This window comes from Rutidosis leptorrhynchoides, chromosome 3 (genome assembly GCF_046630445.1).
Source record: "Rutidosis leptorrhynchoides isolate AG116_Rl617_1_P2 chromosome 3, CSIRO_AGI_Rlap_v1, whole genome shotgun sequence".
Classification (NCBI taxonomy): domain Eukaryota; kingdom Viridiplantae; phylum Streptophyta; class Magnoliopsida; order Asterales; family Asteraceae; genus Rutidosis; species Rutidosis leptorrhynchoides.
Genome location: NC_092335.1, coordinates 220,095,250 through 220,120,694, shown reverse-complemented (window position 1 = coordinate 220,120,694; position 25,445 = coordinate 220,095,250). Strand labels below are relative to the sequence as shown.

At 36.9% G+C, this 25,445-nt stretch overlaps 1 protein-coding gene across 1 annotated transcript; it reads left to right on the top strand.

Annotated features, from left to right (window-relative positions):
* Positions 1 to 15,193: 15,193 nt before the first annotated feature.
* Positions 15,194 to 25,202, top strand: LOC139900835 (uncharacterized). Its single transcript, XM_071883588.1, has 2 exons — positions 15,194 to 15,343; positions 24,756 to 25,202. Exons 1-2 carry the CDS (start codon positions 15,194 to 15,196, stop codon positions 25,200 to 25,202), a joined length of 597 nt encoding a protein of 198 aa, XP_071739689.1.
* Positions 25,203 to 25,445: the final 243 nt, after the last annotated feature.

Sequence of the window (25,445 nt, the reverse complement as noted above, 5' to 3'; positions counted from 1 at the left end):
GTCTATGAATACGGACGGTGCCTTGGATAAACTAAATAGTACTAAAAGAAATTTATAACTATCGTAGCGAGTTCGGAAAGTGGTTTAGGAGACGTCGTCTCCCTTAACCCTCAATTGATGATAACCGGAACGGAGGTCGATTTGGAATACACACGGGATCCATGTAATTGATCATGAGGTCATTGATACGAGGAAAAGGATATCGGTTCTTAACCGGAATTTACTTAGTTCACAATAATCTATACATAATTGCAGGGAAACATTTCTTCTTAACGAATTAGTTTTGAGCTCTTTAGTTCTATAGGTATCAAGTCAGAATTCAAACCATCCACCCAATAAGTTTAACGTACACCCCCCGATTAAAATTTATCGGTACGTAATAGTTTTCCGTTGGTCACTTGAATGGCGTAAGTAGTGTATAGGGAAAATGGTGAAGTGCAAAGAGTAGGCTCCCAACCTCGGATACAAAACATTTATCAACACTCGAATCGAGTAAGTAAGAAACAAGAGTTATAGAGAAAGAACGTACCCGTGACCAGTTCATTGTCACCTCGGGCATCCTTGGTGTAAATGTTGAAAATTTAACTGCGTGCGTTGGTTTTAGCTTTATTCTTTGGGCATTCATTCCTAAAATGACCCGATTGGCCACATTTATAGCAAATACCCGGCTTTTGTGTGTTGGGTCTCTTTTGAGTGACGGGGGCGGTACTTCCACAATACTTGGCAATATGACCACTTCCTTGGCATCGATGGCAAATTAGCTTGCCACATTCACCAAAGTGATGCTTGTGGCATTTGTTGCAAAAAGGTCGAGTCCCGGCATAACTTTTCTTGCCGATGGAGGTGGAACGTTCCTTGGCGAAGTTGTTGTTGTTGTCGTTGCTCAATTTGGGGGCTTCCCATTTTCTTTTGTTGTTACCCGACTCATCCTCGACTTTAGATGTAGGCACTTCAATTTCGTCCACCGTTTCTATCAATTGGCGGGCCATATTCAAGGCCTCTTGGTGATTAGCGGGTTTGGATGACATTACTCCTTGTTTGATGCTCTTGGGGAGACCATCCATGTAAAGTTCAACCCTTAGAGACTCGGTGGTCACGAGGTTGGGGCACATCAAGGCTAGCTCGGAAAATCGTTGATTATAGGCATTTAGGTCATTCCCGACCGCTTTTAATGTTCTTAGCTCGTGTTCAAGCTTACGGGTCTCTTCGCGGGGAAAATATTCAGTGATCATCTTTTTCTTTAAGTCGGCCCATGAGAGAGTGTGGGCTTCATCGATACCCACCGATAGCACATACGTATTCCACCATGTGAGGGCGATACCGGCGAAAGTGTGGGTGGAATATTTGACTTTGTCTCGGTCCCGACAACCACTTATGCTAAAAACGGCTTCTGTTTGCTCAAACCATCGGGTGAGCACAACCGGTCCCTCGTTCCCATCGAAAGTGTGAGGTTTGCACCCCATGAAAGCTTTGTAGGAGCATCCCTCGTTTGAATTACCGGCTCCATGATTGTTGCGGTTGTGGTTGTTGTTATTGATGTCGGAGGAGATACTAGCCATAGCCTCACCTATGGCAGTGGCTATCATGCGTTGAAGAGCTTGTTCGGGTGTTTCGGGAGGAGTGCGTCGACGAGCCATTGTTCCTTGAAAACACAAGAATATCGTTGATTAGTATTCTCAACAATACTAATCATGATATGGAATGATGATGTAGAGAAAATTTTCCTTGACTCGCCTTCAATTCTTTATGTCATAATGTCGGAACGTCCATGTAAATCACCGTAATATAATCCCGGAAATTATATTACCCTGATTCACATGTGCATTTAACATTACTTCATAAGGTCAAGGTGGCGCGTCAACAAAATTTATCAACGTAAGATCAAGATCGAATAAGAGTTAGATATGATAGGAGAGTTCGAGTATAATGCACAAGTAGTCAAGTAATTCCTACTTCAAGTCTATATGCCGGTTGTAGTCTAGATTCACTAATGTACCCTATGACTCGGGGTTGACACAAATGAACTCTAAATCCCTACAACCAATGCTCTGATACCATCTGTAGCGACCCGACCAAATCGTCATTGACGGCGCCGACTACTTAGGTCTCGTTACGTGGTCGTAAGTCTTTAAAATGATGTTTGACCAAAACATGTCGCATTCATTTCAAATGTAAAGATGTTTTAAGTTTACAAAAGTAGTTCTACAACGGGTTACGTTACAAAGTTTATAAGCACAAATGAAACCCATACGACACAAGTAAATGTAAAGTCAAAAGATGCTCCATGTATGCATGTATACTCAACATCCAAGCAAGTATCAAAAGTGAGCGGAAGCATGTATCATATATCATTCAAGAACCTGAGAAAACATATAGAAAACTGTCAATGAAAAACGTTGGTGAAATCATAGGTGTAGTAATAAACGTTGTTTTTGAACCACAAGATTTTGTATTTCCATAACGTAGATTATCCAAAACATTTGCATTCCAAAAGTGTTGTTATACGCGAGCACTCAATTATCAAGACTTAACCAATGTTACCCCATCACACAGTGTTAGAATCTACACTAAAACACGAAAATATATTTCATCCGTATAACGGTAGCGAACCGTCCGAATGAGGGGTTGTCAAACCCATATGGATCCATACAACATAAGTTCTCGCTTACACCTGGCAAGTGTAACTAATGATAATCGAATTAAGGCATTTCGTTCTAAACTCGCACGTTGAATGTTTGTTTTCGTACTTGTGTTCAAAGCATAAAAGTATGTAGTATAAAACTGTATATGTTTCTCATCCCATGATTTAAAAGTATAAAAGTTGTTGAAAGATAGGACTATGATCTCACCTTGAGTGCACGTATGAAAAGTACTTCACAAAGTAACGTGTGCAAAGAACAATGCTAGTCTTGACCTAAACAAATAAGTCGTATCAATATCGATAAATGCGATAGGTCAAAGATGTTCAATTAGTCCTATGGCTCGTTACGACTCGATTTTGTAGCATGTGATTCAAATTGTCCAAGTTTCATGCAAGATACAAGTATAGAAACAAGTTAGAAAGATTGCATAATCATTTGGTTAAGTTTGACAAAAAGTCAAACTTTGGTCGGTCAAAGTCAACAAAAAAGTCAACACGTTCGGGTCGGGTCCCGAACTAATTTTTTTGAGGTTTTTTATTCATATATAAGCATGTTAGAACAAGTTACATGTGAATCGAAGGTCCCTAGCGTGCCAAAAAATTTTCATATTTTGACCATGTAGGTCAGAATCAAACTACGCCTATTGTCGCGCCGCGACAAAGGCTGGCCGCGCCGCGGCGAATAACGGGTGTTGGTACCTGGTCAGTCTCAATTGTCTAAGTCCCAAACCAAAATTCAAACAAACATAAAACACAAACCGTAAACACTTAGAACTCGTATCTTATATCGTTAGAAAGGTAATTTGACAAAGAACACAACTAAATACATTTCACCAACCAAAAACATCATTTGCAATAACCGATTTCTCGTCAAGTGGTCATTAAAAGTCTATTTTCAAAGTTTCAAGTTCTCAAAACTCATTTTAAGATTCGGGAATCCAATTCACACATATGGTATGCCGTTTTGAAGGTAATGAAACATACATTAGAACTAAACACTTACTAATAACATTTCATGGCATTCAAAACATCAAAAGTTCGTTTTAGGCTTATCAAACCCTAACCAAAATTCACAAAAATCACTAATCATGTATTTGAAGTTTTCTTAATCAACCTACGCATCAAAACGAAGCTAGTGATACTAGTAACACAATTAAAACATAAACTTAAACAATTTAACAACATTAACTCATCCAAAATCAAAGATTAAGCAAACCCATTTTCAAGCTCATGCTAGTTACTCTAAAACAACAAATCGAGCATACAAATCATATATTCATGTTAGACTTGAGCCATAGACACTAATTAACAACTTTATAATTCAAAAACATCAAGAACACAAAATCTAGTGATTTTAGAAAGTTACCCAAATGAGATGAAATTGGTATCGAGTTGTAGAGGATGAAGAGAGGATTCCAAATATGTAATTTGTTTTGTTGCTAGCTTCCTAATCTGAATTTAGATGATGAATTCTTGTTTTGAAGATTGAGAGAAAATGGTGAAAGTATTTAAGAAAAGGGAAATGAAATGGAAAATGAAAGAAGGAGGTGGGTGTTGACCACTTTGACCTAGTTAAAGGTTTGGTCTTTTGGCAAGTCTAGTCCCTCTAGTTTATAAGCGGGTGCGCGAATTACCTAAACGAGATGTTTTAGGTACGCACATTAACGGGAGATGTTATAATCCAATAACGAAAATTATTAAGAATGTTAGCTAACGGAGGATACGAATCTAGTCACGAAGGATATTATTTAAAATAAAAAGACGGGCGTTTAAAATAATTTAACAGAAAAATGCGGGATGTTACATCACCGTGGGGAGCTCCTGTTTTGTTTATCAAGAAGAAGGATGGTACATTTAGGTTGTGTATCGACTACCGAGAGTTGAACAAACTTACCATCAAGAACCGCTACCCACTACCGAGAATCGACGACTTATTTGATCAACTACAAGGCTCGTCGGTTTATTCGAAGATTAATTTACGTTCTGGGTATCATCAAATGCGGGTGAGGGAGGATGATATTCCAAAGACTGCTTTTAGGACGCGTTATGGTCATTACGAGTTTATGGTTATGCCGTTTGGATTGACGAACGCACCAGCTGTGTTCATGGACCTCATGAACCGAGTGTGTGGGTCATATCTTGACAAGTTTGTCATTGTTTTCATCGATGACATACTTATTTACTCGAAGAATGATCAAGAGCATGAAGAACATTTAAGAAAAGTGCTAAAGTTGCTGAGAAAAGAAAAACTGTACGGTAAGTTTTCAAAGTGTGCATTTTGGTTGGAAGAAGTTCAATTCCTCGGTCACATAGTGAACAAAGAAGGTATTCAGGTGGATCCAGCAAAGATTGAAACCGTTGAAAAATGGGAAACCCCGAAAACTCCGAAGCATATACGCCAATTTTTAGGACTAGCTGGTTACTACAGAAGGTTCATCCAAGATTTTTCCAGAATAGCAAAACCCTTGACTGCATTAACGCATAAAGGGAGGAAATTTGAATGGAAGGATGAACAAGTGAAAGCGTTTCAATTGTTAAAGAAAAAGTTAACTACGGCACCTATATTGTCATTACCTGAAGAGAATGATGATTTTGTGATATATTGTGACGCTTCAAATCAAGGTCTCAGTTGTGTATTAATGCAACGAATGAAGGTAATTGCTTATGCGTCTAGACAATTGAAGATTCACGAGCAGAATTATACAACGCATGATTTTGAATTAGGCGCGGTTGTTTTTGCATTAAAGACTTGGAGGCACTACTTATATGGGGTCAAAAGTATTATATATACCGACCACAAAAGTCTTCAACATATATTTAATCAGAGACAACTGAACATGAGGCAGCACATGTGGATTGAATTGTTGAATGATTACGACTTTGAGATTCGTTACCACCCGAGGAAGGCGAATGTGGTAGCCGACACTTTGAGTAGAAAGAACAGAGAACCCATTCGAGTAAAAGCTATGAATATAATGATTCACAATAACCTTACTACTCAAATAAAGGAGGCGCAACAAGGATTTTTAAAAGAGGGAAATTTCAAGGATGAAATACCCAAAGGATCGGAGAAGTATCTTAATATTCAGGAAGACAGAACCTGGTATAGGGCTGAAAGAATTTGGGTACCAAAATTTGGAGATATGAGAGAAATGGTACTTAGAGAAGCTCATAAAACCAGATACTCAATACATCCTGGAACGGGGAAGATGTACAAAGATCTCAAGAAACATTTTTGGTGGCCAGGTATGAAAGCCGATGTTGCTAAATACGTAGGGCAATGTTTGACGTGTTCTAAGGTCAAAGCTGAGCATCAGAAACCATCAGGTCTACTTCAATAACCCGAAATCCCAGAATGGAAATGGGAAAACATTACCATGGATTTCATTACTAAATTGCCAAGGACTGCAAGTGGTTTTAATACTATTTGGGTAATAGTTGATCGTCTCACCAAATCAGCAGACTTCCTGCCAATAAGAGAAGATGACAAGATGGAGAAGTTAGCACGACTGTATTTGAAGGAAGTCGTCTCCAGACATGGAATACCAATCTCTATTATCTCTGATAGGGATGGCAGATTTATTTCAAGATTCTGGCAGACATTACAGCAAGCATTAGGAACTCGTCTAGACATAAGTACTGCCTATCATCCATAAACTGATGGGCAGAGTGAAAGGACAATATAAACGCTTGAAGATATGCTACGAGCATGTGTTATTGATTTCGGAAACAGTTGGGATCGACATCTACAGTTAGCAGAATTTTCCTACAACAACAGCTACCATTCAAGCATTGAGATTGCGCCGTTTGAAGCACTTTATGGTAGAAAGTGCAGGTCTCTGATTTGTTGGAGTGAATTGGGGGATAGACAGATTACGGGTCCGGAGATAATACAAGAAACTACCGAGAAGATCATCCAAATTCAACAACGGTTGAAAACCGCCCAAAGTCGACAAAAGAGCTACGCCGACATTAAAAGAAAAGATATAGAATTTGAAATTGGAGAGATGGTCATGCTTAAGGTTGCACCTTGGAAAGGCGTTGTTCGATTTGGTAAACGAGGAAAATTAAATCCAAGGTATATAGGACCATTCAAGATTATTGATCGTGTCGGACCAGTAGCTTACCGACTTGAATTACCACAACAACTCGCGGCTGTACATAACACTTTCCACGTCTTAAATTTGAATAAATGTTTTGCTAAAGAAGATCTCACTATTCCGTTAGACGAAATCTAAATCAATGAAAAACTTCAATTCGTCGAAGAACCGGTCGAAATAATGGATCGTGAGGTTAAAAGATTTAAGCAAAACAAGATACTGAAATGTCCCGTTCTTATTGATTAAAAACGTTCCATATTAATTGATTTCATTGCGAGGTTTTTGACCTCTATACGAGACGTTTTTCCAAAGACTGCATTCATTTTTAAAACAAACCATAACCTTTACTTCATCAATAAAGGTTTAAAAGCTTTACGTAGATTATCAAATAATGATAATCTAAAATATCCTGTTTACACACGACCATTACATAAGGGTTTACAATACAAATATGTTACATCAAAATACGTTTCTTGAATGCTGTTTTTATACAATATCAAACAAGCATGGACTCCAAATCTTGTCCTTATTTTAGTATGCAACAGCGGAAGCTCTTAGTATTCACCTGAGAATAAACATGCTTTAAACGTCAACAAAAATGTTGGTGAGTTATAGGTTTAACCTATATATATCAAATCGTAACAATAGACCACAAGATTTCATATTTCAATACACATCCCATACATAGAGATAAAAATCATTCATATGGTGAACACCTGGTAACCGACATTAACAAGATGCATATATAAGAATATCCCCATCATTCCGGGACACCCTTCGGATATGATATAAATTTCGAAGTACTAAAGCATCCGGTACTTTGGATGGGGTTTGTTAGGCCCAATAGATCTATCTTTAGGATTCGCGTCAATTAGGGTGTCTGTTCCCTAATTCTTAGATTACCAGACTTAATAAAAAGGGGCATATTCGATTTCGATAATTCAACCATAGAATGTAGTTTCACGTACTTGTGTCTATTTTGTAAATCATTTATAAAACCTGCATGTATTCTCATCCCAAAAATATTAGATTTTAAAAGTGGGACTATAACTCACTTTCACAGATTTTTTACTTCGTCGGGAAGTAAGACTTGGCCACTGGTTGATTCACGAACCTATAACAATATATACATATATATCAAAGTATGTTTAAAATATATTTACAACACTTTTAATATATTTTGATGTTTTAAGTTTATTAAGTCAGCTGTCCTCGTTAGTAACCTACAACTAGTTGTTCACAGTTAGATGTACAGAAATAAATCGATAAATATTATCTTAAATCAATCCACGACCCAGTGTATACGTATCTCAGTATTGATCACAACTCAAACTATATATATTTTGGAATCAACCTCAACCCTGTATAGCTAACTCCAACATTCACATATAGAGTGTCTATGGTTGTTCCGAAATATATATAGATGTGTCGACATGATAGGTCGAAACATTGTATACGTGTCTAGGGTATCTCAAGATTACATAATATACAATACAAGTTGATTAAGTTATGGTTGGAATAGATTTGTTACCAATTTTCACGTAGCTAAAATGAGAAAAGTTATCCAATCTTGTTTTACCCATAACTTCTTCATTTTAAATCCGTTTTGAGTGAATCAAATTGCCATGGTTTCATATTGAACTCTATTTTATGAATCTAAACAGAAACAGTATAGGTTTATAGTCAAAAAAATAAGTTACAAGTCGTTTTTGTAAAGGTAGTCATTTCAGTCGAAAGAACGACGTATAGATGACCATTTTAGAAAACATACTTCCACTTTGAGTTTAACCATAATATTTGGATATAGTTTCATGTTCATAATAAAAATCATTTTCCCAGAATAACAACTTTTAAATCAAAGTTTATCATAGTTTTTAATTAACTAACCCAAAACAGCCCACGGTGTTACTACGACGGCGTAAATCTGGTTTTACGGTGTTTTTCATGTTTCCAGGTTTTAAATCATTAAGTTAGCATATCATATAGATATAGAACATGTCTTTAGTTTATTTTAAAAGTCAAGTTAGAAGGATTAATTTTTATTTGCGAACAAGTTTAGAATTAACTAAACTATGTTCTAGTGATTACAAGTTTAAACCTTCGAATAAGATAGCTTTATATGTATGAATCGAATGATGTTATGAACATCATTAATACCTCAAGTTCCTTGGATAAACCTACTGGAAATGAGAAAAATAGATCTAGCTTCAAAGGATCCTTGGATGGCTTGAAAGTTCTTGAAGCAGAATCATGACACGAAAACAATTTCAAGTAAGATTTCCACTCGAAATAAGATTGTTATAGTTATAGAAATTGAATTAAAGTTTGAATATGATTATTACCTTGTATTAGAAAGATAACCTACTGTAAGTAACAAAGGTTTCTTGATCTTGGATGATTACTTGGAATGGATTTAGAAAACTTGGAAGTAAACTTGAAATCTTGGAAGTATTCTTGATTTTATGAAACTAGAACTTTTAGAATTTATGAAGAACACTTAGAACTTGAAGATAGAACTTGAGAGAGATCAATTAGATGAAGAAAATTGAAGAATGAAAGTGTTTGTAGGTGTTTTTGGTCGTTGGTATATGGATTAGATATAAAGGATATGTAATTTTGTTTTCATGTAAATAAGTCATGAATGATTACTCATATTTTTGTAATTTTATGAGATATTTCATGCTAGTTGCCAAATGATGGTTCCCACATGTGTTAGGTGACTCACATGGGCTGCTAAGAGCTGATCATTGGAGTGTATATACCAATAGTACATACATCTAAAAGCTGTGTATTGTACGAGTACGAATACGGGTGCATACGAGTAGAATTGTTGATGAAACTGAACGAGGATGTAATTGTAAGCATTTTTGTTAAGTAGAAGTATTTTTATAAGTATCTTGAATTCTTTCAAAAGTGTATGAATACATATTAAAACACTACATGTATATACATTTTAACTGAGTCGTTAAGTCATCGTTAGTCGTTACATGTAAATGTTGTTTTGAAACCTTTAGGTTAACGATCTTGTTGAATGTTGTTAACCCATTGTTTATTATAACAAATGAGATGTTAAATTGTTATATTATCATGATATTATGATATATAATATATCTTAGTATGATATATATACAGTTAAATGTCGTTACAACGATAATCGTTACATATATGTCTCGTTTCGAAATCATTAAGTTAGTAGTCTTATTTTTACATATGTATTTCATTGTTAATACACTTAATAATATATTTACTTATCATTTAACATAATTAATCAAGTGTATCAATATCTTAATATGATTCATATGTACCTAGTAAGACGTTGTTATAACGATAATCGTTATATATATCGTTTTCGAGTTTCTTAAATTAATAGTCTCATTTTTTATGTATATAACTCATTGTTAAAATACCTAATGAGATACATACTTATAATAAAATCATGTTAACTATATATATAACCATATATATGTCATCGTATAGTTTTTACAAGTTTTAACGTTCGTGAATCACCGGTCAACTTGAGTGGTCAATTGTCTATATGAAACCTATTTCAATTAATCAAGTCTTAACAAGTTTGATTGCTTAACATGTTGGAAACACTTAATCATGTAAATAACAATTTCATTTAATATATATATAAACATGGAAAAGTTCGGGTCACTACAGATACCAATTGTTAAACTTCGATGGAATGCTCGTAGAGGACCCAAGTTCACCTGGGAATGAGAAGATCAGATGAAGAAGAAATACCCGCACTTATTTCCAGAAGATACGTCAACACCTCCAACTTCTTAAAATTTCGGGACGAAATTTATTTAACGGGTAGGTACTGTAGTGACCCGAAATTTTCCATGTTTATATATATTAAATGAAATTTTTATTTACATGATTAAGTGTTTCCAACATGTTAAGCAATCAAACTTGTTAAGACTTGATTAATTTAAATAGGTTTCATATAGACAATTGACCACCCAAGTTGACCGGTGATTCACGAACGTTAAAACTTGTAAAAACTATATGATGACATATATATGATTATATATATAGCTAACATGATATTATGATAAGTAAGTATCTCATTAGGTATTTTAACAATGAGTTATATACAAAAAATTGAGTTTATTGAATTAAGAAACTCGAAACGATATATATAACTATTATCGTTATAACAACGTCTTACTAAATACATATGAATCATATTAAGATATTGATACACTATGTTTAATCATGATAAATGATAAGTAAACATGTCATTAAGTGTATTAACAATGAACTACATATGTAAAAACAAGACTACTAACTTAATGATTTCGAAACGAGACATATATGTAACGATTATCGTTGTAACAACATTTAACTGTATATATATCATACTAAGATATATTAATATATCATAATATCATGATAATGTAATAATTTAACATCTCTTTAGATATAATAAACAATGGGTTAACAACATTTAACAAGATCGTTAACCAAAAGGTTTCAAAACAACATTTACATGTAACGACTAACGATGACTTAACGACTCAGTTAAAATGTATATACATGTAGTGTTTTAATATGTATTCATACACTTTAAAAAGACTTTAAGACACTTATCAAAATACTTCTACTTAACAAAAATGCTTACAATTACATCCTCGTTCAGTTTCATCAATAATTCTACTCGTATGCACCCGTATTCGTACTCGTACAATACACAGCTTTTAGATGTATGTAATATTGGTATATACACTCTAATGATCAGCTCTTAGCAGCCTATTTGAGTCACCTAACACATATGGGAACCATCATTTGGCAACTAGCATGAAATATCTCATAAAATTATAAAAATATTAGTAATCATTCATGACTTATTTACATGTAAACAAAATTACACATCCTTTATATCTAATCCATATACCAATGACCAAAAACACCTACAAACACTTTCATTCTTCAATTTTCTTCATTAAATTGATCTCTCTCAAGTTCTATCTTCAAGTTCTAAGTGTTCTTCATAAATTCTATAAGTTCTAGTTTCATAAAATCAAGAATACTTCCAAGTTTGCTAGCTTACTTCCAATCTTGTAAAGTGATCATCCAACCTCAAGAAATCTTTCTTATTTACAGTAAGATATCTTTCTAATACAAGGTAATACTCATATTCAAACTTTGATTCAATTTCTATAACTATAACAATCTTATTTCGAGTGGAAATCTTACTTGAACTTGTTTTCGTGTCATGATTCTGCTTCAAGAACTTTCAAGCCATCCAAGGATCCTTTGAAGCTAGATCTATTTTTCTCATTTCCAGTAGATTTATCCACAAAATCTGAGGTAGTAATGATGTTCATAATATCATTCGATTCATATATATAAAACTACCTTATTCGAAGGTTTAAACTTGAAATCACTTGAACATAGTTTAGTTAATTCTAAACTTGTTCGCAAATAAAGTTAATCCTTCTAACTTGACTTTTAAAATCAACTAGACACATGTTATATATCTATATGATATGCTAACTTAATGATTTAAAACCTGAAAACACGAAAAACACCGTAAAACTGGATATACGCCGTCGTAGTAACACCGCGGGCTGTTTTGGGTTAGTTAATTAAAAATTATGATAAACTTTGATTTAAAAGTTGTTCTTCTGGGAAAATGATTTTTCTTATGAACATGAAACTATATCCAAAAATCATGATTAAACTCAAAGTGGAAGTATGTTTTCCAAAATGGTCATCTAGACGTCGTTCTTTCGATTGAAATGACTACCTTTACAAAAATGACTTGTAACCTGTATTTACGACTATAAACTTATAATTTTTCTGTATAGATTCATAAACTTAAGTTCAATATGAAACCATAGTAATTGGATTCACTCAAAACGGATTTAAAACGAAGAAGTTATGGGTAAAACAAGATTGGATATTTTTACGTGTTGTAGCTACGTGAAAAATTGGTAACAAATCCATATTAATCATATCCTAGCTAACTTATATTTTATAATACATATATTCTAATATATTATGTAATCTTGTGATACCATAGACACGTATGCAAATGTTTTGACATATCATATCGACCCATCTATATATATTATTTGGAACAACCATAGACACTCTATATGCAGTAATGTTGGAGTTAGCTATACAGGGTTGAGGTTAATTCCAAAAATATATATACTTTGAGTTGTGATCTAGCCTGAGGCGTGTATACACTGGGTCGTGGATTGGGTCAAGATAATATATATCAATTTATTTTTGTACATCTAACTATGGACAACTAGTTTTAGGTTACTAACGAGGACAGCTGACTTAATAAACTTAAAATATTAAAACGTATTAGAAATGTTGTAAATATATTTTGAACATACTTTGATATATATGTACATATTTGTTATAGGTTCGTGAATCGACCAGTGGCCAAGTCTTACTTCCCGATGAAGTAAAAATCTGTGAAAGTGAGTTATGGTCCCACTTTTAAAATCTAATATTTTTGGGATGAGAATACATGCTGCTTTATAAATGTTTTACAAAATAGACACAAGTACATGAAACTACTTTCTATGGTTGAACGATTGAAGCCGAATATGCCCCTTTTACTTGGTAACCTAAGAATTAGTAAATCAGTCTACTAATTAAGCGAATCCTAAAGATAGATCTATTGGGCCCAACAAGCCCCATCTGTTGTAGCGGATGCTTTAGTACTTCGAGTTTTTATATCATGTCCGATGGATGTCCCGGAATGATGGGGATATTCTTATATGCATCTTGTTAATGTCGGTTACCAGGTGTTCATCGTATGAATGATTTTTATCTGTATGTATGGAATGCATTGAAATATGAAATCTTGTGGTCTATTATTATGATTTGATAATATATAGGTTAAACCTATAACTCACCAACATTTTTGTTGACGTTTAAAGCGTGTTTATTCTCAGGTGATTATTAAGAGCTTTCGCTGTTGCATACTAAAATAAGGACAAGATTTGGAGTCCATGCTTGTATGATATTATGTAAAACTGCATTCAAGAAACTTATTTTTGATGTAATATATTCATATTGTAAACCATTATGTAATGGTCGTGTGTAAACGGTATATTTTAGATTATCATTATTTGATAATCTACGTAATACTTTTTAAACCTTTATCGATAAAATAAAGGTTATGGTTGTTTTAAAAATGAATGCAGTCTTTGAAAAACGTCTCATATAGAGGTCAAAACCTCGCGACGAAATCAATTAATATGGAACGTTTATAATCAATATGAACGGGACATTTCAAAAACTACTATATTCGCTATAGGTGATAAAAAATCTCCTGGGGCGGATGGATATTCATCAGTTTTTTTTAAGAAATCTTGGGACATTATAGGAGAAGATGTTACTATGGCGATTAAAGATTTTTTTCACAAATGAAGATTACTTAAGGAACTCAATCACACGGTGATCGCTTTACTTGCAAAAGTTCAAGCGCCCTCTAAAGTTTCAGATTTTAGGCCGATTTCATGTTGTAATGTCTTGTATAAATGCATTAGCAAAATTCTTACGTATCGCATTAAGTCGAGTCTTGAAGATGTGGTGAGTTTAAATCAATCGGCGTTTATTCCTGGAAAAAGAATTTCGGATAATATTCTCTTAACTCAAGAAATTATGAAGAATTATCATCTTGATAGGGGGTAAAGAGATGTGCTTTTAAAGTAGATATTCAAAAAGCTTATGATACTGTTAACTGGAATTTTTAAGGGATACGTTAAAGGGTTTCGGCTTTCCTAATCTCATGATTAAATGGATTATGCGTTGCGTCACAACTACATCCTTCTCAATTAATATTAATGGCGAGATGCATGGGTATTTTAAGGGAAAGAGAGGGTTGCGATAAGGAGATCCTTTATCTCCTTACTTATTTACCCTCATAATGGAGGTGTTATCTTTGATGCTTCATAGAAAATCCGCACAATCTACGGGATTCAAATATCATCCGAAATGTGAGAGTTTAAATATTATTAATTTATGTTTCGCTGATGATTTGTTTCTGTTTGCTCAAGCTGATCTGAGTTCTGTGGAAGTAATCCGTGATGCTTTAAATGAATTTAAGGGATGCTCGGGATTAACTCCTAGTCTCCCGAAAAGTATGGCCTTTTTTGCTAATGTTTCATCCGGATTAAAAGCCCAGATTCTTGGAATTCTTCCGTTTGAGGAAGGTACACTTCCTGTTCGTTATCTAGGGGTCTCATTGGTTTCTTCTCGTCTACTTTATCAAGACTGCAAAATCTTGGTGGATAGAGTTCAGAAAAAAGTTGAAGACTGGAAAAACAATTTTTTATCATTTGCAGGAAGAGTTCAGCTTATTGTATCTGTGCTCACTTCAATGCAAGTATATTAGTCATCGGTTTTTATCTTGCCAGATGCCATCATTAAAGAGATTGAAAAACTCTTGCAAGGTTTTTTATGGTGTTAAGGCGAGATGAAGAAAGGTAAAGCTAAAGTGAAATGGGATGATTTATGTATTCCTAAGGATAAAGGAGGCTTAGGTATTAAAAGGATGAAATATTGGAACGTGGCTCTTATGGCAACCCATGTGTGGCGAATTTTAAACAATAAAGAGTCGTTATGGGTAAAGTGGATACATGTCTATCGTTTACATAGCAAATCATTTTGGGATGCGCCAATCAAACCGGATTCGAGTTGGAGTTGGAGGAAAGTTTTACTTATGCGTAATGTAATTCATAAATTCTTTTTCCATCAAGTTAAAAGTGGCGATAACACCTTGGCATGGTTTGATGTTTAGAATAACCAGGGTCCCCTAATTGATTTAATTTCTTGGCGTGATATACATGCAGCTGGATTCCATGCTTATACTACTGTAACATGTCGTTTTCCTCGAAAAGGACTTAAGGTGCGTAATCAACCTCGTGTACGTTTGTTATTGCATCTATGATCGTTTATTTTAGTTTCAGGTGTGAAAATATTGGAAAAATGGTTTGACCATGTCATCTCTCGCGTTTGAGTAGGTTTCATCGCGTCCTGGTGCGTCGCGAAACGCGACAGAGTGGGCTGGAACGCGACAGCTCCAGAACCCCCGTTCTGTCAAGGTTATCGCGTTTGAAACTTGTTTATCGCGTTTGAGTGTCGCGAAATGCGACAAGGTGTCGCGAAACGCGACTGAGGTCGCTGTTTTACTTTTTTGTCAATTTTAAATGGAATCTTTTGAGGGTATTGATGTCTTTTCACATAGGGCCAGTTTTGGGGGAGTAAATGCTGATCCAACCTTATCTCTTTCTCATTTAATTCATTTCCAATTAAATAAAAACAAAGTTAGAGAGAGAGTGATACTTTAAGAGTGAGAAAGCTTGTTTTAGTGAAGAGGAAGGTTGAATCTTGCCCGAACCTGAGTTGTAAAGTTGTTCCTTGTGTCTCTAGCTACATTTTGGTGGTCTTGGTAAGTCTTAACCTTATGTTTTGGGTTTTAATTGGTTTATGGCTAGGGTTTTGGGTTACTAGAGACTTGTATGACCCATTTGGGGTTGAAATGGGTGGACTTGGGTTATGTGATGAAAGGAAACCCTAAATAGATGTAATCTAGGGTTTGGTCTTGCAAAATGAGAATTTTAAGTGTCAATGGGTGTTGTTGGTCACTAATGCACTTTAAAATTTATGAAAGAAGTGTTAATGGGTAGGTTTGACTTGATTGTGAGTTTAAGTAAAATAAAATGGGTCAAAATGTACTAGTTGACCTAATTAGATGAAATGGGTATGGATTACCCTAAGTTTTGCGTTAATTGAAGTTAATAGACTTTAATTCACTAGTCTTAGTGATTAAAGTCGAGTCTTGGCCATTTATGGGCGGTTGTGTGTAGTTGAGTCATTTAATGCAAATTGGGTCATTAAATGCTCAAGTGGGTGTATTGTGGTTAATCCCACTAGTGGTGAAATTGAATGTGCACTTAATGATTTAGGTACATTGCGTTGAAGCTCGGAAGTGCTAAATCATCCTTGTGACAAGGTGAGTGGAATAATTATACGTTCATGTATATGGCGTGTTTATTTGTGAATGTTATGGTATGAACCATGTGCCGGTAGTGCCATAACATGTATGGGACGGATATAGGATGTGAACCACGTGCCGGTAGCATCGAGTGTGAACCACGTGTCGGTAGCACTATAAAATGAGACGTGAACCATGTGCCGGTAGCGTCAAAGTGTGAACCATGTGCCGGTAGCACTATAAAAGAGTGAGACTCAAATGCGTATGGTGTGAACCACGTGCCGATAGCACCATAGCGTTATGGTAAACCATATTGTGTTGTGATTAGTTTAGCATTATATATATATGGTGTTGAGTATATGCTAATGAGATTTTGTGTCAATGTAAGACTTGTTGGTATTTCGGGTATGATTGACTTGCTATGTGAGTTACATGTTCGTACGAGATATTTGGAATTTGTGATTGCAAATAGATGGGTTATATATATGTATGTATAACTATTGCATTCACTAAGCATTGCTTACCCTCTCGTTGTTTGCCATTTTTATAGGTTCCGGCTTGGACAAGGGTAAGGGCATACGTTTGGACTAGTGGTCTCCCGCTTATGTTATCGGGGGTGTTTTTGGTGTTGGCTTTTGAAGTGACCGAACGTTTTGGGTAGTTTAGCCCCAAACCATGCTCGAGTGTCGTTTGGATTATAAACTATCATTTGTTGTTGGTCAAACTTGTATCACATTCGTTAATGGCCTTTGTGCCTTTTTGTAAACATTAAACTCGTAGTATGTTTTGACGAATCGTGTGGAATGGGTTACATATTTAATTGGCGCGTAAATGTGTATTATATAAAAAAAATTATAGTACGGAGTACGGGTTGGGTTGTTTCAAGTGGTATCAGAGCATGGTCTAAGGAATTTAGGCGACTTGAGATAGGTGCCTAGACTTGGACTTTATTGTGTGAGCGCTTTATGCGGGACTTGTAGGACTTTGGGTCTAATCGGGAATTGTTAGTGCTTTGGTTTATGTGAGCTAACCTTGTGCTAATTGTTTTGTGTTGTGTTTAGCAATCATCAAGCAAGACGGACGTTGTACTAGCGAGTTAATTCGACATGCTCGCGTAACAACGATTAGCTACCGTTGTTACGGGTGCAAATTGTGTCAAACAAGTAATGTACGATGATTGTCGAGCGAGATGGAGTAGTGTGGTGTACATGTATATACTTACATGTTAAGTCTTTTCGTTCTTTGTTTAATCCTTTTCGTTTTATAGAATGAAGACGAGAAACGGACACGATAATGGTAACGGTGGTACGAGTGAGGATGTTGAACTCACGGCCAAGGTTGAGGCCATCTTTAAAAAGTTAAAGAAGGATTTTCTTGACGATGTCCGGAAGGTCTTCCAAGAGTCGGTCGATGGACAAGTGACCGAAATGATCAACGATCGAATGAAAGCCGCAATAGAGGAGGCTTTAGAGGCTAGAAACATTTATCCTCGAGGCGAAGGGGGTGAAGGTAATGGTGGGGTGGAAGGCGGGACTTCCACTACAAGAATTTCAAGGATACTCAACCTCCGATGTTTAATGGGGTGAGGGATCCATTGAAAAGCACTTGTTGGATTTCCGATATCGAGGGAGCTTTCCGTACCGCGGAATGTCCTCCCGAGAAGAAGACGAGATATGGGTCTAGCATGTTACGTGAAGAAGGCAAGTTGTGGTGGGATGATAAAATCAATTTATATGGTGAAGAGCAATGCATGAGCTTGACATGGGAGGAGTTTAAGAAGGAATTCTTCCAAGAATACCGAACTTCTTCCGACCTTGATAGAATCCAGGACGAGTTGCATCATTTGCAACAAGGTTCGATGGACTTGGTTACTCTCAAGTCTACCTTTTTGGCAAAGACTCGTTTTTTCCCGGAATACGTTGGTGACGATCACAAGCTAATGAAAGATTTCTACAGTACCTTGAACGATGAGTTAAAGGGTAAGATTAGTCGGGGAATGGCTAAGACTTTTCAAGAGCTATTCGAGTTGGCTCGGGGTTTTGAACCGGAGGTTCCGAGGAAGAGTGATTTCACTTTTTCAAAGAGAAAGTTTGAAGGTTCGAGTCAATCGAACTTTTCAAATAAAAAGAATAAGAAAGGCTCCGAAAGCGTAAATAGTGTAAAGAAGGGTGCTTCTGGGGGTTTCGGGCCTACGTTTTTTAATTGTAAACAAAGGGGACACATGGCCCGTGATTGTACCAATGGCCCGTGATTGTACCAATGGCCCGAACAAATTCACTTGCTATAATTGTTGTAAGGAAGGACACCGAAAGTTAGAGTGTCCCGATTTGAACAACAATAATGTTAAAAGGCTAGAGAAGGCGGTGGGTACGGCTCGAGGGTGAAACTATTTGATGACGAACGACGAAGCCAAGCAATCCCACGATGTTGTCTCAGGTACTTTTATGGTTAACTCTAATCCGGCAAGGATTTTATTTGATAGCGGTGCAAATTTGTCATTTGTATCTCCAAAATTTGTGCCTAAACTTGATAGACCGTTAGCTAAGTTAAGTCGTCCGATAGAGGTCAAAATAGCAGATGGCAAGATGGTGCTAGTGATTGATGTGTGTAAGAATTGTGATGTCGTTTTTGGTGCCGAAAACTTTAAAATTGATCTTATCCCTATGACTTTGGGCGATTTTGATATCATTGTTGGTATGGATTGGCTCGATCGAAATAGAGCCGATATTGCGTGCCATGAAAAGTTTATACGTGTGAAGACCCCAAGTGGGGGAGAGTTAATTATTCATGGTGATAAACTAAGAAGACTTGTGCCGATATGCACTTTTGCACGGGCACGTCGTTTTCTTGTTAGTGGTGGCATGGCTTTTCTTGCCCATGTTGTCGATACTCGTGACAAGTCACCACCTATTCGTGAAATTCCGGTGGTTAGTGAATTCGAAGACGTTTTTCCGGACGAGTTACCGGGTATTCCGGCGGAAAGACAAGTTGAATTTCGCATTGAGTTGGTTCCGGGAGCTACTCCCATTGCTAAAACTCCTTATCGTTTAGCACCAACGGAAATGCAAGAGTTGTTAAATCAAACCCAAGAGTTGCTTGAGAAGGGTTTTATTCGACCGAGTGCTTCGCCATGGGGCGCTCCGGTTTTATTCGTGAAAAAGAAGGATGGTAGTATACGGATGTGCATCGATTACCGGGAGTTGAATAAAGTGACGATCAAGAATCGTTATCCATTACCTCGGATTGACAATTTTTTCGACCAACTCCAAGGTGCGACGTATTTCTCTAAGATCGACCTACGGTCCGGCTATCACCAAATACGGGTCCGTGAGGAAGATATTGAGAAAACGGGTTTTCGAACGCGTTATGGGCATTTTGAGTTCGTAGTTATGCCTTTTGGTCTTACGAATGCACCGGCGGCATTCATGGATCTTATGAACCGAGTGTGCCAACCTATGTTGGACAAGTTGGTAATTGTGTTCATCGACGACATACTTGTCTACTCGAAAAGTATGAACGAGCATGAACGTCATTTGCGTGAAGTATTGAAGACGTTACGAAAGGAGAAGTTGTATGCTAAGTTCTCCAAATGTGAATTTTGGCTAAGGGAGGTTCAATTCCTTGGCCACATTGTGAACAAAGATGGTATTCAAGTGGATCCGGGGAAGATAGACACGGTGAAGAGTTGGAGACAACCGACTACGCCTACGGAGGTCCGAAGTTTTCTCGGATTGGCTGGTTATTATCGTCGGTTTATCCAAGACTTTTCTAAGATCGCTTCTTCATTGACAAAATTGACGAGGAAGAACGTGAGGTTTGTTTGGGAGAACGAGCAAGAAATTGCTTTTCAAGTGTTAAAGGAGAAGTTGTGTCAAGCTCCGGTGTTAGTTTTGCCGGAAGGGGTGGAAGACATGACTGTTTATTGTGATGCTTCGTTAAATGGACTCGGGTGTGTTCTAATGCAAGGAGGTAAAGTCATAGCTTATGCCTCTCGACAATTAAAAGAACACGAGACGAGATATCCGACTCATGATCTTGAGTTGGTGGCGGTTGTGCATGCGTTGTAAATTTGGCGCCATTACTTGTATGGTGTCAAGTGTACGATTTATTCGGATCATAAGAGTTTGAAACACCTCTTTAATCAACGAGATTTGAATTATCATCAACGTAGGTGGATGGACGTGGTAAAAGACTATGATTGTGAAATACTTTATCATCCGGGCAAGGCGAATGTGGTCGCGGATGCGTTAAGTCGAAAGAGTCATCAACCGGCGTTACGATTGGGATTGCTACGTATGATTATTACTAACGATTTTCTTGAAAAACTTGGTGTGATTCAAATAGAGGCTTACGTTCACAACAAGCATGCGGAGCGAATTGTGCGACAATCGGAATTCATTACAATGGGTTCACGTGGTTTGTTGTCTTTTCAAGGAAGAGTGTGGGTGCCTAAGATGGGTGATTATCGAAAAGTGCTACTTGATGAAGCACATAAGTCAAAGTATTCCATTCACCCGGGTGCGACGAAAATGTATCATCATTTAAGGAAAGATTATTGGTGGCCGGGCATGAAACGTGATGTTGTGAAGTATGTTGAGCAATGCGTCACGTGTTTGCAAGTTAAGGCTGAACACCAAAAGCCGTATGGTAAGTTACAACCGTTAGAAATCCCGAAATGGAAATGGGAGCACATTACCATGGATTTCATTACAAAGTTACCTAAAACGGCGAGAACCCAGTTTGATTCGATTTGGGTTATAGTTGATCGACTGACAAAGGGTGCTTTGTTTCTTCCCATTAAGGAAGCGATATCGTCGGAGACCTTGGCTAAGTTGTTTATCAAGGAAGTCATCTCTCGACATGGTGTTCCTATATCTATTATTTCGGATCGAGATACTCATTTTACATCTCGGTTTTGGGAAAGGTTTCATGAAGATATGGGTACGCAATTGAAGTTGAGCACGGCGTATCATCCTCAAACGGACGGTCAAACCGAACGTGCGAATCAAACTTTGGAGGATATGTTACGGGCTTGTATTATCGATTTTGGTGGTAGTTGGGACGAGCATTTGCCTTTGGTGGAATTTTCGTACAATAATAGTTATCATACTAGTATCGGGATGCCACCTTATGAGATGCTTTATGGGCGTAGATGTCGAACCCCGATTTGTTGGGGTGAAGTGGGACAAAAGGAAATCGGGAGTACCGATTTGGTGTTAGAGACGAATAGCAAGATTGATGTGATTCGAGAGCATTTGAAGAAGGCTCAAGATAGGCAAAAGTCGTATGCCAACAAACTTAGACGAACGATCGAATTTCAAGAATGTGACATGGTGATGCTTAAGGTTTCGCCATGGAAAGGTATTATTCGATTTCTAAAATGGGGAAAGTTAGCTCCTCGGTTTATTGGACCATTTAAAGTTTTAGCTCGTGTTGGTGAAGTTGCGTATCATTTGGAATTACCCGAAGAGCTTGCGGGGATCCATAATACATTTCATGTTTCCCATCTCCGGAAGTGTCTTGCGGATGATTCATCTTGGGTGCCATTAGACGAGATTGAGCTAAATAATAGGTTAGAGTATATCGAGGAACCGATTGCCATACTTGATGAGAAGGTCAAAAGGTTGAGACATAAAGAGGTTAGGACTTTTAAAGTTTAATGGCGTCGAAGTAAGGGTTCCGAGTTTACTTGGGAGCCCGAAGAGTTTGTGTTGGTTTATCTTCCTTCTTGTCATGCGGCTTGGATCGCTAGGACGCCCTCCGATTCAAGTGGGGGAGAGTTGTAACATCCCATTTTCCTCGAAAAGGACTTAAGGTGCGTAATCAACCTCGTGTACGTTTGTTATTGCATCTATGATCGTTTATTTTAGTTTAAGGTGTGAAAATATTGGAAAAATGGTTTGACCAGGTCATCTGTCGCGTTTGAGTAGGTTTCATCGCGTCCTGGTGCGTTGCGAAATGCGACAGAGTGGGCTGGAACGCGACAGCTCCAGAACCCCCGTTCTGTCAAGGTTATCGCGTTTGAAACTTGTTTATCGCGTTTGAGTGTCGCGAAACGCGACAAGGTGTCGCGAAACGCGACTGAGGTCGCTGTTTTACTTTTTTGTCCATTTTAAATGGAATCTTTTGAGGGTATTGATGTCTTTTCACATAGGGCCAGTTTTGGGGGAGTAAATGCTGATCCAACCTTACCTCTTTCTCATTTAATTCATTTCCATTTAAATAAAAACAAAGTTAGAGAGAGAGTGATACTTTAAGAGTGAGAAAGCTTGTTTTAGTGAAGAGGAAGGTTGAATCTTGCCCGAACCCGAGTTGTAAAGTTGTTCCTTGTGTCTCTAGCTACATTTTGGTGGTCTTGGTAAGTCTTAACCTTATGTTTTGGGCTTTAATTGGTTTATGGCTAGGGTTTTAGGTTACTAGAGACTTGTATGACCCATTTGGGGTTGAAATGGGTGGACTTGGGTTATGTGATGAAAGGAAACCCTAAATAGATGTAATCTAGGGTTTGGTCTTCCAAAATGAGAATTTTAAGTGTCAATGGGTGTTGTTGGTCACTAATGCACTTTAAAATTTATGAAAGAAGTGTTAATGGGTAGGTTTGACTTGGTTGTGAGTTTAAGTAAAATAAAATGGGTCAAAATGTACTAGTTGACCTAATTAGATGAAATGGGTATGGATTACCCTAAGTTTTGCGTTAATTGAAGTTAATAGACTTTAATTCACTAGTCTTAGTGATTAAAGTCGAGTCTTGGCCATTTATGGGCGGTTGTGTGTAGTTGAGTCATTTAATGCAAATTGGGTCATTAAATGCTCAAGTGGGTATATTGTGGTTAATCCCACTAGTGGTGAAATTGAATGTGCACTTAATGATTTAGGTACATTGTATTGAAGCTCGAAAGTGCTAAATCATCCTTGTGACAAGGTGAGTGGAATAATTATACGTTCATGTATATGGCGTGTTTATTTGTGAATGTTATGGTATGAACCATGTGCCGATAGTGCCATAACATGTATGGGATGGATATAGGATGTGAACCACATGCCGGTAGCATCGAGTGTGAACCACGTGCCCGTAGCACTATAAAATGAGGCGTGAACCACGTGCCGGTAGCGTCAAAGTGTGAACCATGTGCCGGTAGCACTATAAAAGAGTGAGACTCAAATGCGTATGGTGTGAACCACGTGCCGGTAGCACCATAGCGTTATGGTAAACCATATTGTGTTGTGATTAGTTTAGCATTATATATATATATGGTGTTGAGTAGATGCTAATGAGATTTTGTGTCAATGTACGACTTGTTGGTATTTCTGGTATGATTGACTTGCTATGTGAGTTACATGTTCGTACGAGATATTTGGAATTTGTGATTGCAAATAGATGGGTTATATATATGTATGTATAACTATTGCATTCACTAAGCATTGCTTACCCTCTCGTTGTTTGCCATTTTTTATAGGTTCCGGCTTGGACAAGGGTAAGGGCATACGTTTGGACTAGTGGTCTCCCGCTTGGTGTTGGCTTTTGAAGTGACCGAATGTTTTGGTTAGTTTAGCCCCAAACCATGCTCGAGTGTCATTTGGATTATAAACTATCATTTGTTTATGGTCAAACTTGTATCACATTCGTTAATGGCCTTTGTGCCATTTTGTAAACATTAAACTCGTAGTATGTTTTGACGAATCGTGTGGAATGGGTTACATATTTAATTGGCGCGTAAATGTGTATTATATAAAAAAAAAATTTATCGTACGGAGTACGGGTTGGGTTGTTTCAACTACTGTAAGTGAATTGATTGAGAATGAACAATGGAAGTGGCCCATTAATTGGTTTCACAAATACCCATTTTTAGATCAAATTGATATGCCTGTTGTGGAGCAACAAAAGATTGACACAATCAAATGGAAATGTTTAGATGGTTCATTTAAAGATTTTTCAGTGGCAATAGCGTATGAAGACATTCGACCAAGAGCTCCTAAAATTAGTTGGTTTCGGGTTGTGTGGTTTTCGCAATGTATTCCTCGTCATGCATTTATAATGTAGCTCTTAATGAGAGAAAAGTTAAAGACTCAAGATAGAATAAAAGAGTGGGAGATTTCTAACCAAACTCTTTTATGTCCATTGTGCAATTTGTGTGCTGACTCACAATCTCACTTATTTTTTGCGTGTGCTTACTCTCACGATGTATGGAAGAAGGCAAAGCAACTGATCAATATTGATGTCCAAGGTAACGACTGGCTGCAGATTTCAAATTTTCTAGCTTCGGGTCCCATAAATAATTCGAATTTTATAGTTGCAAAACTTATGTTTGCCGGATCAGTTTATTTTATTTGGCAAGAGCGTAATAGTAGGTTGTTCAAAGGTCGAAAGCGTACGGTAGATAGGCTGTTTGAAGATATTTATGCTACTGTCCGTTTGAAGCTTCTTTCGGTTCGATTCAAAGAATCAAGTCAAACAAAGTTGCTGAAGATAGCTTGGAAGTTAAACTAGTATGTTTGGTTGTTTTTTAACTTTAGCGTTATTTTGCTTTAGTTGCTTGGTTGTTTTATTGTAGCTATAGGACTCTCTTATAGCTCCAGCTCTTTTTTGTACTTATATTCTTTTATTATTTTAATAAAAGCTTCGCCGGGGTAACCCTTTACCCAAAAAAAAAAAGTTTGTTATGCAGTATCAAAATCTTCGTAGCTGCACTTTGACACATCTTGATGCACATGAAATAACGATGCATCATAA

Bases quoted from the DNA above. Each gene is read 5' to 3' on its own strand.
- LOC139900835 (XM_071883588.1), top strand. From the start codon at position 15,194: ATGAAGAAAGGTAAAGCTAAAGTGAAATGGGATGATTTATGTATTCCT. The intron at 15,344-24,755 runs GTAAAGTGGATA...TTTATAATGTAG, and splicing joins ACAATAAAGAGTCGTTATGG to CTCTTAATGAGAGAAAAGTT.